The sequence below is a fragment of the Dipodomys spectabilis genome, unplaced genomic scaffold, assembly GCF_019054845.1.
Source record: "Dipodomys spectabilis isolate Male_0828 unplaced genomic scaffold, ASM1905484v1 ptg000302l, whole genome shotgun sequence".
NCBI lineage: Eukaryota > Metazoa > Chordata > Mammalia > Rodentia > Heteromyidae > Dipodomys > Dipodomys spectabilis.
Genome location: NW_024870979.1, coordinates 526,431 through 540,623, shown reverse-complemented (window position 1 = coordinate 540,623; position 14,193 = coordinate 526,431). Strand labels below are relative to the sequence as shown.

The 14,193-nt window shown below is 52.0% G+C and overlaps 1 protein-coding gene across 2 annotated transcripts in view; it reads left to right on the top strand.

Annotated features, from left to right (window-relative positions):
- Nucleotides 1–14,193, top strand: part of Synj2 (synaptojanin 2) — an 85,691-nt gene that overhangs the window by 15,702 nt on the left and 55,796 nt on the right. For both annotated transcript variants that reach the window (XM_042702071.1, XM_042702070.1), the window contains exon 2: nucleotides 11,798–11,884. In XM_042702071.1, the coding sequence (XP_042558005.1) occupies nucleotides 11,798–11,884 (87 nt within the window). The remainder of the gene's footprint in view (nucleotides 1–11,797; nucleotides 11,885–14,193) is intronic.

Here is a 14,193-nt window from a genome sequence, read left to right as displayed (position 1 = left end):
CCAGTTGGAGGCGGAGCATTCGCTTAGCTGATGCTTTTTGAGGTCTCCCCCAGGTCCCTAAGGTTCTCTGTGGCCTGGCTGTTTTGGGGAGGGAGAAAGGCAGTGGGCAGGACAGGAGAGATCTTCAGTGAGTAACTAGCCAGTTGGCTTTGTCTTGGGCTCAGCTAGTGTTTCAAACAGATGTTTTGATTTCTACTTTGCTTAGCAACGCCCCAACAGCCTCCTGTGCCCCCGGGGAGCCATTGTCTTTCAGAAGAACTGCTTCAGCTCCAGACTCATAACTCTGCCAGCGGAGGCCCCCAGCCAGGGGGCCCAGAGCTCCAGATTGGCACCTGACCTTGAACCTGGCCAGTCTTGTCCTCTTGAGGCCCTGAAATATAAGATCATTTGTATCATGCCCCAGAATGTGGCCACAACTGGTACCTCAGCCTCAGCTGTAGCCCAGCTTGTTTCTCTGACCCGTGGGTTTTGCTGGTATTTCCTCATGGCATGTTCTTGTGGAAAATATTAGAGAAAGAAATGTCCGCGGTCTGTGTGACTGTCTGCCTGCTACCCAGTGTTAGGTTTTTAAAAAGAGGTAGCCGAGTAAAAACTGCACCAGCACGCACGTGGTATTCAGGTAAGGGGTAGGTTTATTCAGTAGACCTGCTGGGACCAGGCAAGGTTGGCACTCCACGTGGCTGGGAAAGAGAGAGGAAAGAGCTAGAGCACAGAGAGAGCAGAGAGAGCTAGAAAAGAAGAGCAAGAGCAAGAGAGCTAGAAGAGCAAGAGCTAGAAATGAACAGAGAGAGAAAAAAGAGAGAGTCTGGGCCAGGGCTTGCCCTTATCTAGGGTATGGGCGGGGAAAGGTGTGGCCACATCAAATTCAGATGTGACCTCAGCGGATGCAGATGTGACCTCTTCCAGGTGTCCCAGTTGCCTAGGTAATGCAGGTACTGGGTGGAGACTTTGCTGCGAGGAGGGTGGAGTCTGCTAGCCATCCAGGAGCGGACCTTACATTCCAGCCTTTTAATAATCATGAAATAGGGCGAGGATTCTCTCTGGCTACTTCCTGCTGACAAGGGGCGTCGACAATAGGGGTAAAAGGCTGGAATTTGGTCTCCTCCCAGAGAAGGCATGAGCAGCAGCTGTCCCTTGGTGGCGTGAGTCCTTAGGTGAAGTCTGGAGAAGTCTCATGAGCATTGAGGGGCTGGAAAAAAATACTAGAGAGCAAATAAATGGCAAGAGGAAGGACTTGGGCTGAAAATGTTGTTAGAAATGTCCCTAGCTACTTCTGACATCTGGCTACTAGGTAGAGAAGTCAGGTGACAAAGGCAAGAATATAAATTCCTGTTCAGTTAATAGGTACACAGGTATAGACATTAGCTGGGTAGGCTTCTTACTTCCACTGACCTCCCGGCTCTGGTTAATTTTGAAATGGCAGGCACAAAGTAGCTGATGTGACATTATCTCCTCTTACTCTTCTCCATGTTCCCTTGTTCCCCAGACTGGCTGAGTCTAGGTACTCGTTGCTGGGATGGCTTGTCCCAGTTGGTATTCAAGATTTGAACTCAAGGCCTGGGCACTGTCCCTGAGCACTTCTGCTCAAGGCTAGCACTGAACCACTTTGAGTTATAATACCACTAGTATTTAAGGAGGTTTGAACTCAAGGCCTGGGCACTGTCCCTGAGCACTTCTGCTCAAGGCTAGCACTGAACCACTTTGAGTTATAGTACCACTATTATTTAAGGAGGTTTGAACTCAAGGCCTGGGCACTGTCCCTGAGCACTTCTGCTCAAGGCTAGTGCTCTACCACATTGAGTTACAATAGCACTTCCAGTATTTGGCTGGTTAGAGATAAGAGTCTTGAGCCATGCTTCCAGCCTGGCTCTTTGCAGGTTAGTTGGGAGATGGAGTCTTAGGGATTTTTCAGCCTGGACTGGCTTTGAACCAAAATCTTTGCCACAAAAGCCCTTTATTATTTCCAATTAAAGCAACAAGGAGATCAAGTAGAATAAGTAGAGCTTACCTGGTTCTTATCAAGAATTGACCAACAAATATTCTGAAATAACAAAACTCATTAGATGTGATGAGAATTTTAGCATAGATATGCCCAGTATTTTAGAACCATGTAGTCAGTAGTAGAATATACAACACAAAACAAAAAAGGCAAAACTCAAAACCTAAAATTTCGACAACGTTTAGACATCTTTGCTAACAAAGCATATCAGATGGTTGGGCCTCCGTTACCAGGGCCTGTGAAAAGAGCAACTTGTTAGCAAGGCACCTTAGAATAGATGGAGTAGTAAACTTAGTGGAAGGTTAAGGGTCAGATGGAGCCAAACCCTTAACCTACCACGTGGCCAAGATGGCGAATTCAAGATGGCGAATTTCTGAAAAAATGCAAAGAAAGCCTGAACAAATAGATCAAGCCTACATTGGCTAGCCTTTGAGAGGGAACCTAGAGGGGGGTCCCTGGGACCCAGCCTGCGTCGCACTCTTCAGGGCACAAGCCAAAAAGTTGTAGAAAAAAAAGGGTAGAAACTTGCCCATGAATGGCAGAGAGAGAGCAAAGAGAGCCCGAAAGTAAACAGACTTCTGATCATTTACCATTGCAGTAGCAAAAACTGTACTTCTGAGAATGGCATAAAAATGAGGCTCTCTGGCTTTCCAGGGAGCGCAGGAGACATTTCAAAGGGGTTTCACGGCTCAGGCGTGATTCATAGCACCCCATTAAATGAGTAGAGTCAGTCTGGTGAGTGAAGGAGAGCTGACCAGGCAGAAGCGGCGTCCCGACTTCCCCCAGAGCCCTCTAGAGAGAAATGGCCAAGCCCCCAAAGCCAAGCGTCCTCGGCTGCAGAGGTGACCGGCCTTTCAGCTAAAGGCCGTAGGAGCTCTCTGGCGTGGCGCCACGTCTGGACAGAGACTGAGTAACAGAGAGCCGTAGAGTAGTTTCACTCACCAGAGTAGAGAAGTGGTGTGGACGTGAATGTGAAGGCAGCAATGGTATCGATGCACTGATTCCGCCGCAGACAGACTGGTTCGCAAAAGGCCGTCAGAACTGTGGGTATTCCTCAGAGCAAAAAGGGAAGAACAAAAAAAGAAAAAAGAGGAAAAAAACAGAAATCCCAGCTTTCCTGACTATAAGCCTTTATCCGAGTCACGGCACCATTTATGTTAGGTTTTTAAAAAGAGGTAGCCGAGTAAAAACTGCACCAGCACGCACGTGGTATTCAGGTAAGGGGTAGGTTTATTCAGTAGACCTGCTGGGACCAGGCAAGGTTGGCACTCCACGTGGCTGGGAAAGAGAGAGGAAAGAGCTAGAGCACAGAGAGAGCAGAGAGAGCTAGAAAAGAAGAGCAAGAGCAAGAGAGCTAGAAGAGCAAGAGCTAGAAATGAACAGAGAGAGAAAAAAGAGAGAGTCTGGGCCAGGGCTTGCCCTTATCTAGGGTATGGGCGGGGAAAGGTGTGGCCACATCAAATTCAGATGTGACCTCAGCGGATGCAGATGTGACCTCTTCCAGGTGTCCCAGTTGCCTAGGTAATGCAGGTACTGGGTGGAGACTTTGCTGCGAGGAGGGTGGAGTCTGCTAGCCATCCAGGAGCGGACCTTACACCCAGGACCACAGCCTGCCGGGCCCAGTTCTTCTGAGGGTAGATGCTGGCTGATGGCTCCCAGGCCAGCTCTGCCCCAGCTGTCCTGAAGAGAATACCTGCCCCCTTTGCTCTGCTTGGGGCAAGTCTCCTCCCCTGTCCCCAGCCCCTAGAGCTGGACAAGTGGTGGCTTTTCTTCACTGGGCCGTCTCCTTTCTCGGTCCTGTGCCACACCTGTTCCTCCCTTCCTCCCTGCTATGGCTGTGTCCTACCCACTTGGCTGAGCGATCTGGTTCACTTCTATGTCTTCTGTCCTGATTCAGCAGCTGGAAGTTTCTGGAGGTGTCCCTCTATTGTGCAGATGGTCTAGTTGCAAGTTTAGGATCTCTAGGTCCCCATCAAAGTCAGGCTTCGGAGCTTCCCCTCCCCCTCCCCCGCTGGTGGCCTCAATCCTCATTGCACTGACTGAGAAGCCTTCAAGATGGACCTTTCCATCCAGGTGCCTGTAATCCTAGTTACTTAGGAGGCTGAGATCTGAGGATCGCAGTTCAAAGCCAGCCCGGGCAGGAAAGTCCATGAGACTCCTATCTTCAATAAACTACCAGGAAACCGGAAGTGGCGCTGTGGATCAAGTGGTAGAGCGCTAGCCTTGAGCTGAAGAGCTGAGGGACAGTGCCCAGGCCCAGAGTTCAAGCCCTATAACCGACAAAAAAGAAAAAAATAAAAAAAGATAGACCTTTCCACCGGCTCCAAACTCCTTCTGCCACACCTCAGTTCCCCACGAGGCTGCCCTGCACAGCACTGTGGATTGCGCGTCAAATAGCATCTCCCACGCTGGGCAGGCCAGCTTCTCCCAGAAGAGCACCACCCCAGCTCCCCACACCGATTTCCCAGCACACCAGCTTGGTGGCAATGACCGCCTCAGAGAAATCTTTTGATTGCACATCTTTGTCCAAAAACCTCCCCTTTCCTCTGTCCTGGACGCATGTGTGTTGCACAGGCACACTTACACGCAAACTGACGCACACATGCGCACAGGTTCCTTGGAGCCGCCCTGTCTTCATCTCCACGGTCTCCCCCACATATACAGACTTTTGGTGCTGCTAGAGCTGTTCCTCTTTCACCGCCAGTATTCCCCAAGGCGACCCCAGTCTTCATGTCATGGGCACAGCAGGGGCCTCTGTCCTCCTGGACACTTGAGTTCCGGAAATGCCTTCTCCCCCTGGTTTCCACAACTCTGCCCTGTATTCTGACGCCATCCAGGCCACTTTGCAGTGCCCTGACCCTCCAGTTCTGTGCCAGAAGCCAGTGCCACCCTGTCTCTGCCCCCTATGTTTTAGTCCCTCCTGTGAGTGGGGCCCATCCTGTCTTCTGTCCTCAGAGCCCTGCGCTCACGTACTCACGGTGCTGTGACCAGCCGGCCCCCACTGAGCTGCCTCCTGTCACCAGAGAGAGGATGAGGGCTTCCCTCCGCTTCCCAGCTCCCACGCAAAATCACAGGTCCTTGACATCCTCTCCCGAAAAGCATCTCAAGGTGTTTCTCAATAAGAGTCTCACAAGATAAAAGTTTTAGTGAGGATTTATTGTAGTAAAACAGGGTTAAAGTAGGGAGAAATGGAAAAGAGAAAAACATTTCCTGCTCCTGCTTCAGGAGACAGAGTTAAGGTGGGATGCACGTGGTCAAGTACTCTAACGACCCCCACCTAACAGTGCTCTGTCGCTTGAGCCATCGCTCCACTTGTGGCTTTTTGGTGGTCAATTGGTGATAAAAGTGTCACAGACTTTTTTGCCCAGGCTGGCTTTGAACAATGATCCTCAGATCTCAGCCTCCTGAGTAGCTAGGATTACAGGCGTGAGCCACTGGTGTCTAGCTGTGCTTCTGATTGGTACAGAGTCCTTGTCTTTCAGAACTGCTCACTGAAGTTCTCCAGATGGTGGGCGCAGGTGGAGGTTTTCACAGTTGTCGAAGCTCTGGCTGTATTACGCTCTTCCTGAAGGAAGGCTGTGAGAATGCAGGTTTTGGAGTCTCAAGCCCAGAGTGTCTGACTCAGTAGCTTGGGGTGGAGCCAATCATTGGATGCTGTTAGCTGGAAACCCAGCAGATCTAAGAGCTCGGGGAGTGCGTGGAGACTTAGTGAACTGGGTTTGGAGGACCGACAGCAATGGGCGGGGGATGGTACATGGTGATGTGGGGACATAGACTTGATCCACTGATCTGCTTTTCTTTGGAAATTTCCGTTAAGGAGATGGATAGACAGACATTGTCTGCTTGCAGTCTGCCTCTGCATTTACCCGCTTCTCAGCATTTCCATGCTACCACCCTGGTGCTCGCTTGCCTAGATCGTCCGAGTGTAAGATGCCTTTATGCAGCCTGAGTGAACTAGAAGCAGGGTGACGGCTGAGCCCGCAGCCCCTCCCTTGACGTCTGTGCCCTTGGATCTGAGCAGTCAAGGCCTCACTTTGCAATCACCTTGGGCTCCAGGAAAGACGGGATTCGGGATTCAGCAGTGAGGATCTTGTGCAAAGAGAACAGCTAAAAACCCAGGGCAGACCACCTGCCAGCAGCAGAGACTGACTTGTTTCTGCTCCACTCAAGTGATAACATCTTTTCCAGAACCTTCCAGAGGCAAACATAGAGATGTATTACCTGGGCTCCGCTCCCTCTGGTGCAGTTGATGGATGGTTCCGGAGGGTGGGAGGTGGGTGGGTTGTGGGGAACCCAGTGCTTAAAATGTTCAACCATAGTCAGCACTGAGACATGTGTTTGGTGAGGGCTGGCTGAACCCCAGAGCAGGAAGAGGGCTGAGAAAATAAAAGAGCTCCCCCCTCTCCCCTGAAAATCAGGCCAGACATTCTCAGCCAGCGAGAAGGAAACAAGCCCATCCCTTGTCCATGCAACAAAAGCTATGGGATTGAGGGGACGATGGGAAAGCCTGTTCATGGAGACATTAAGGAGAGGCAGAAGCGTACCACCTGTAATGTGTGCCTCCAGGAGAGACCTGGACCCGCAGAGTTCTATAGCCAGTAGAGGCTCTTGTCTGGCAGAAGTCTGAGGCCCGCAGAAGTCCATCCAATCCATGGTGCTTGACAGTAAGGGGGGAGATTGACTGCCAACACTGAAACCTCAGGAGGTCACCGAAATCAAGAGAGGTCATTGAAACCTTAAGGGTGCCCTGCCAGGCATGCCTACCTGGTGGCAGCTGGCTGACAGCCCGGGGCGTGTGGGTGCCCTGTCATCCAGACCCCTTCCCCTGGCGGCTTTGCTCGAGTGTTCCTTATGTGTGCAAGTGCATGGCCTGTGACCTTCAGTTTGGAGAGCAAAAGGCTTTCCCCTTCCTTCAGACCTACTTGTGAGACTGCAGCTGATAGGGGCAAGCTGGGTGTGAGGTGATCGACCTGGCATTGGCGGTAGGGGAGGGGCAGTGTGAGGGCTAGGGCACCGCAGCCTGGAGGTGGGGTGCATGGGGACTCCAGGAGATGTGGAGGTGAGGCATTGAGGAAAAAAGAAGCTGTCTGGGGAGGCGTCTGCAAGGAATCCAAGCCTTAATGCGGGGGCTGCATTAGCTCCTGCGGAAAGATATGCTGTTTTTGCCCCAGAAGCTTAGAATGGGACCTATGTTAGTTTTGTGCCTGCCTGGGAGAAATTGACTTAAAGGAGCAAGGGTTTGTTTTGGCTCATAGTTTCAAAGCTCTTGGTCCACATCACTTGGCCCTGTTGGATTTCGGCCTGCAGCCAGCTGGCACCTGTGGCTGGAGTGTGTGGTGGGGGAGGTGGCTCACTCATGGCAGCCAGGGAGCACAGAGAAGCAGAAGGGCCTGGGGTTTTGCTCTGCCCCCATGGACAGCCCCACAAAGACCTGCTTCCTCCAACTAAGGCTCACTTCCTGACATTTCTACCACCTGCCAACAGCACTGCTGTTGGGGGACCATGCCCCCAGTGCACGGGCTTTTGGGAGGTCTTTAAGATACAGTCCAGGTGTGGAGATGACAGCTCACTCATCCCGGTATGGTGGTACATGGCTGTGGTCCCATATCTCAGGAGGCTGAGGCAGGAGCATCATGGATTCCAAGTCAGTCTGAGCAGTGCAGTGGGTTCAAGGCCAGCCTGAGATCCATGGCAAGACCCAATAGAACCTGATTTGGAAATAGGGTGGTTGTCGCTGTGGCAGCACAGTGTGAGCTCTAAATTGGGTTGTCACCAGACAGAGGTGAAGTTTTCTTCCAAAGATAGGAATTCTTTGCTTAGGGTCCTTGAATAAGAATTTCTGGACAAGGGGCTGGGAAGATGGCTCAGTGGTAGAGCGCTTGCCTTGCATGCATGAGGCCCTGGGTTCGATTCCCCAGTACCACATAAGCAAAAAGAAAAAAAGCTGGAAGTGGCGCTGTGGCTCAAGTGGTAGAGCGCTAGCCTTGAGCTGAAGAGCTGAGGGACAGTGCCCAGGCCCAGAGTTCAGGCCCCTCCAGACCCAAAAAAAAAAAAGAACTTCTGGACAAGTCACAATAGTAAGAAGACTCGGCACAGCTTTATTAAGTAAACAAGCAGGCAAGCAGACCGACAAAAAGCAGACAAACACACAGAAGGGCAGGGACATACTCTAGCAAGAGTGTGGGTGCTCTCATAGGGAGATAGGGGTGTTTATATGGTAAAGGAAGGGGTCTGGTTTCAAAGTTATGTAAAGATAAGTGCTTTATCTTTGCTGTAATCACACCTGCTGTTACCTTCTGAGTTTCCAGGTGAGAATGCATCCTGCATAAAACAGATCCTTATCCTTGAGATAAGGAGGTGCCCTGCTATCTGTATTTTGGGGAAGCATTTTTTCTCAGGAAGGCATACATCCTGTGAGACAGGTGTTCATTCTTGGGGTGAGGAAGCATCCTCAGGAAGGGAGTATCCTGTGGTCTATCTTTGAAGTAAAGCTGGCACTTCTGTGTTTCTAAATACTGCATTTCTGGATTGACTTCACCAGGCCTCATTTTCCTCAGGTTATCCTGTTTCTTTCTTTTCCTTTCCTTTTCTTTTTTTCTTTTTCTGTTGGTTGTGGCGCTTGAACTCAGCCTGGGCGCTGTCCCTCAGCTCTTCAGCTCAAGGCGAGCACTCTACCGCTTGAGCCACAGCGCCACTTCCGGTTTTCTGAATGGTTAATTGGAGATAAGAGTCTCATGGACTTTCCTGCCTGGGCTGGGATTTGAACCGCGATTCTCAGATCTCAGCCTCCTGAGTAGCTAGGATGACAGACGTGAGCCACCGGTGCCTGCCTTATCCTGTTTTATTTTTACCTAAATGACTTTGGTCCCTTGATCTTAAGGGAAGCGTATGAAGAAATGTCTCCTGTCTTTGCTGTTAGCTGACCATACCTCATTTTCCTCGTTTATCTAGCTTCAGGGCGACTGCTGTCATATGAGGGCAGGGGACTTCCTCAGGAAGGGTGAACCTTGCAGGGCCAGCGGGTGCCCTGGCTGCACCTCTACCCTGAAGTCGGGGTTATCCCACAGTATACTGATAAGGATGTTTTCACTGGGGCCAATCATTTACAGGAATAGGATATGGCCAGGTGGCCCGGGGAGTTTTATGTTTGTTGTTTTTGTTTTTTTTTTTTAAGTTTGGAGGTGGGAAAGCGTTTTCCACTTGGGTTTATTTAATTTATCTGGTGGCAGGGGACATCATGTCTAATCCTGTCTGAGCTCATTGGGTCAGGGGTGAGTTTGGCTTTTCCCACAGCCACGTTCCCACCCCTGAAGTGAAGTCTGGACCCTGTCACTTTGTTTAGCAGTTTCCTGGTTTGGTTTTATTTGCTCAGCTATTGGCACGGAGAATGCACAGAGACATCTTTGTTTTAAGGTAAACAGAGACACCTGTAACGCTTAGGGTCTGGGTGAAGGTGCTGCGAAGCCTCTAGGGCTGAATTGAGGTCACTCGTGTCAACATTATTTTATTGTATTCATCAGCTCTTTTATAAGAACTCCTCCCCCCCCCTTTCTTGGGCAATGTGCGGCTGGCAAGAAGGGCCCTCAAGCCTCATGGTAGGCATTTCTTCAGCCCCCTCCCCTGAAGACCGCTCCTCTCCCTAGTTCCTCCACAGTAACTCCCCAGTGCCTGGGAGCAGATACTGGAGGCCTCCTCTGTGTGGGAGATGCGATGCACCTCCTGCTGTGCCTGAGGCTGCAGGCAGATGCTGGAAGAAGTATTAGGTGGCATCGTGGCCTGTCTGACTGGGTCCAATGCACTCACAGGGCCCCTAAAGATGCAAGAGGGAGATGGGAGAGGGAGAGAGATGTGAAGATGGATGCAGGGCAGGGCCGGAGGGGAAAGTAGGGACTCCGAGTCGGGGAGGGCAAGCAGCCACAGCTGCTGGAAATGACGGGGAAATGCATTCTGCCTTGCAGCCTCCAGGGGGAGTGCGGTGGCACTCACACCTTCAGCTTAGCTAGCACGCCGCTCTCATTGCAGACTTGGGACTGAAGCACTGGAAGAACACGTTTGTGTTGTTTAAAGTCTCCAGCTGCATCATTTTAAGCTTTTGTGCTGTGGTAACTACCACCCCTTCCACCAGGAGGGGCAGGTCGACAGCAAAGGCCAGCCTGGGACTACCAGGCCTTGTCTGAGCAGTGCTGAGACCCTAGCTCCATAAGGGCTTTGTTTGAAGTAACAAGTCCCTCCAGTAAGTATGCTTAGCTGTCAGGATCCCGGGATTATGGATGCTCAGAATTTCCTATGATTTCCTTCATCATCTCTAGGCTACTCTGATTTCTCCTGTTTTTGTTTCTTTTTTTAATCCAGTTAAATTTTGTGGGAAATTTAATTTATTGATCTAGTTATTAACCTTTTTTGGTGGTATTAGGCTTTGAATTTAGGACTTTACACTTGCAAGGCAGGTGCTGTACCACTTGAGTCACATCTCCAGCCCTTTTACTCCAGTTATGTTTAGATAGGATCTCAAAAGTGCCCCCTCCCACCCCACCCAGTGGCTACTTTACTCACAGGACTCCTGGTAGACTTTGCCACACTCTCGACTCCGCCTCAGTGGATCTTCTTCATGATTTGTACATTCTGTACTTAATAATTACTCTAAAATGTGTCCTCGCCCCATGATCAACATGCATGACAAACTTAACTGCTGTGTCATCTGTGGGCATGGACAGAGCGGTGGAAGTTTCCGTCTCCCCCAGCACACATGTTCCGAGCTGAGGTATGCCAGACGCTGCTGCCTTCCTGGCTCATACCATGTGCAAGGGTTTATCCAGTGCCCCTTTTTCCTGTTTGGGGGTAGTGGTTGTTGGTTTTCCTGTTTAGTGTGGTCCTATATGGCCAAGTGCAAAGAAGGCTGGGTGAGCCTAACGGGAAAAACAACAACCAAACAACCTTGTGTTTGACATACTTTATTCAGCTGTGAGTTACCGTACTGTTGGCCATGAGTACGGCGAGAGTGCATCAGCAAGGTGTGCTTTAAACGGAAGCACGTGAACAGAGCGCTTATCCAGTGATCTGAGTGTGAAGGCGGTGACTGGGGACTTGTGGTAGTCACTAGGGACCTTGTGCAGAGAATAGTAAGACCTGAGTGCAGGCTGCTGTGGTGTTCCGCGTCCAGGAGGTCTAAACAGGAGGATCGTGGGCCAAGTCAGCTCCAGGCTAAACCTGGGTCACTCCTTCCGACTTCCACATCCACTTAGCTTGTCTGTTTTGAAAGCTTCTCCTTCACACTGTGCCTTAATGTGGGTGTGTCCCTCCAGTGGGCAGTCTGCAGCTTAGGACTCACTGGCCCCCTGCCTGGGTCACCGCCTCCTGCAGAGCCCCCACCTGGTGGACGCAGATCCCTGGACTTCCAGGATGAAGCCCAGGGTGCTAACAGGAAGACCTCGTGCAGGGCTTACAGGGCTTACAGTGCTCACCCTGTTTCTGTGCATCAGCAGTGGGATGTGAGGAGCCAGGCCAGGCCAAGGAGCCTGTTCCCGGCCAGAAGCTGGAGCCTGGGCCCTGGGGCTCCCCTTTCCTAGCCCTCTGGGAGCCGTGGGCACTTCCTACGAACAAGCCTTGACTGGAAGCTCTGAATTCTTGCAGCTCTGCGCTGCCATCCAGTGAAGCCTCCACTCATGGGGTTTGTGGGCTGAGCTATTGTCTGTGTGTTTCCTTTTTCGAGTGGGTGGGAGCCAGATTGGCAAGCGCCTGTGAATGAAAGGGTGGGGGCTCACTGATGCCTCTCGAGCGCTCTCTCTGCTTCTCCCCCAGCTCCGGAAGAGAAGGAAGTCATCAGAGGGCAGTATGGCAAGCTCACCGATGCTTACGGCTGCCTGGGGGAGCTCAGGTTAGACTCCGGTGAGTAGTCATCACCTCCGCGCCCCCCCCCCCCCCCCCCCCCCCCGTGTCTCATGGTTGGTTTGGGGGCGGGGCCGAGGTGATATCTTTTTCTGTCTCTCACCTGCTCTTCCGCCAGGGAGGCATGGGGCTCTCACCGATCTGAGAGGAGGCAGATGTGGACCCAGAAGCATGCACCTGCGCTGTTTGCCCTCCACACCTGTTTTCCCAGAGTCTGCTGTGGGGGAAGGGTTGTTTGTTGTTTGCCAGGGATCTGTGCTCATTCTAAGGGGTGCAGCGTGTAGACCGGAGCCTGGGGCATCACACGGGACTCCTGGACAGGCTGGGAAGGAGGAGGGGCGGGCCTGGGGCTTGCTAGCCAGGGGAGAAGAGCCACCAACGCTGCGTGGGTGTGAGGGACAAGAAAGGAAACTGCGTCTGAACAAGCGGTCTGATGGGAGGGAGAGAACTCACCGGAAGAGGTGGGCTTCCCTGCGCCTCCCAGGCCGAGCCAGGTACGGCTAGCCACCTCTGCGGCAGCGTTCGTAGCCTCCAGCCTCTCCCCAGGGCTCTCTGTTCTGCAGCCACCCTGCCCTTCCTCCTCACCCAGGCGCACCTGCTTGAACCTGGTCCCGCGTGGTGACAGGGCTGTGGAGTAGACAAGCGTGGGTCACGTTCCTGTGGGGAATGGCTGTGGGGTGTCCAGACTCAGCCCTTGGGCCTTTTCCTGAACCCTGCATGTGAAACTCCTGTGCGTGTCAAAAAACAAAACAGTGCTCATGTGCTGGCCACTGCTTTTCTGGGTCTTTCTGTTATTTGCTGAGCTATGATGATTATAATCATTTCCAAATAGGACATGTTTAGGGAAAAAACCTGGCATATCATGACAGGATGCACTCTATGTATGTATGTATGTATCTTTCTCTCTCTCACTTTTTACCACGTCTGGTGCTCTGCAGCCATACCTCCATTTCTGGCTCTTTTCTTTTTTTGTTTTTGCTAGTTCTTTGGAAATAAAGAGTCTCATACTTTCTTGCCCTGGCTGGCTTTAAACTGTGATCCTCAGATCTCAGCCTCCTTAGTAGCTAGGACTACAGCTACAAGCCACCAGCGCCCCATTCAGATCGCATTTATTAAACATCATTTTGTGCCAAGGGTTCACTTCTTTCCTCCTGAGAATAAGCTAATGTGGTAACACATTTCTGTGCCCCTTTTCAGTAAAGACAACAGGCCCAGAGGGTTCAGGTGAAGATTGGTGTCAGGGAAGAAACTGGGCTGGAACTCACTAACACCTCCAGCTGCCCTCCAACACTGGCTTCTTTGGGGTCAGTGACGTCTGGGGTTGGAGCAGGCTTATCCCCTGCAGGGTCTTCCTGACCTCCAGATCCCCAGAGTGCTGGGCACGTGAGGTGCTGGCCCACACTGAGTCACGCTCTGCTCTGCTCTATGTGTGGAGTAAGGCCTTAATTTACTAACTCAGAGGAGGAGGAGCTTGGCATGGCTGCTCCCCAGCTTGGCACATACTGAAGCAGAAGTCTGGAAGCTTCTGTTCTGTCCTCCAGTCCCAAATCTTCTCTTTGCAGGGTAACTTCCAGGCCCAGGGGAACAGCTTACAGGCAGGCCTTACAGTCAGAGCTGGCACCTTTTGGAACATGCAGACATGATTGATTTTTGCCTCTGGCAGGGATGTGGATTCAGGGATGTATAGGAGCTGATGTAACTTTATGGCACCGGAGCTGTTCCCCCACCACGCTGTCTCCCTTTGTGTCCGGGGCAGTAGGCTGCCTCACCTCCACGGGCCTCCTCATGGGTGGGGACGCCAGCATGTGAATGTGACAGCCGGGGCACTGGCTGGCCACAGCCCTCTAGAGGACAATGAGTGGTAACTGAACACTGCTGACTTCAAGGCCAGGTGGAGTGTGGCCTTTCGGCGAAGCCCCAGGTTCACAGCTCTGTTCCAGCCCAGCCCAGTGACTCAGCTTCCCTGGGGACCCCACTTGTGTGTGTCCTCGTGATGGCTCTAGAAGACAGGGTGGTACTGTCCTCTGAGAGCTGGTGACAGTGCGGGAGCCAGACTCGGCTTGGGCCACAGCCTGGTGGTACGGTAGCCCCAGAACAGGTTCAGACCTAGGGCACCTCCACCCCATCATGTGGGCAGGCTACCTAACCTCCTGTGGCTGCTGCCCCCTTCGTAAACTGGGCTGACAGCCATCCATCCATCCCCGCGGGGTTGTTAGAAGATGAAGTCCATGTAGGTGAAGGCTGTCCCAGGTGTGCCCACCAGGGGGTGATCTCTCACCCCTCCCCTTCCCTTTCTTCACCGCCACACG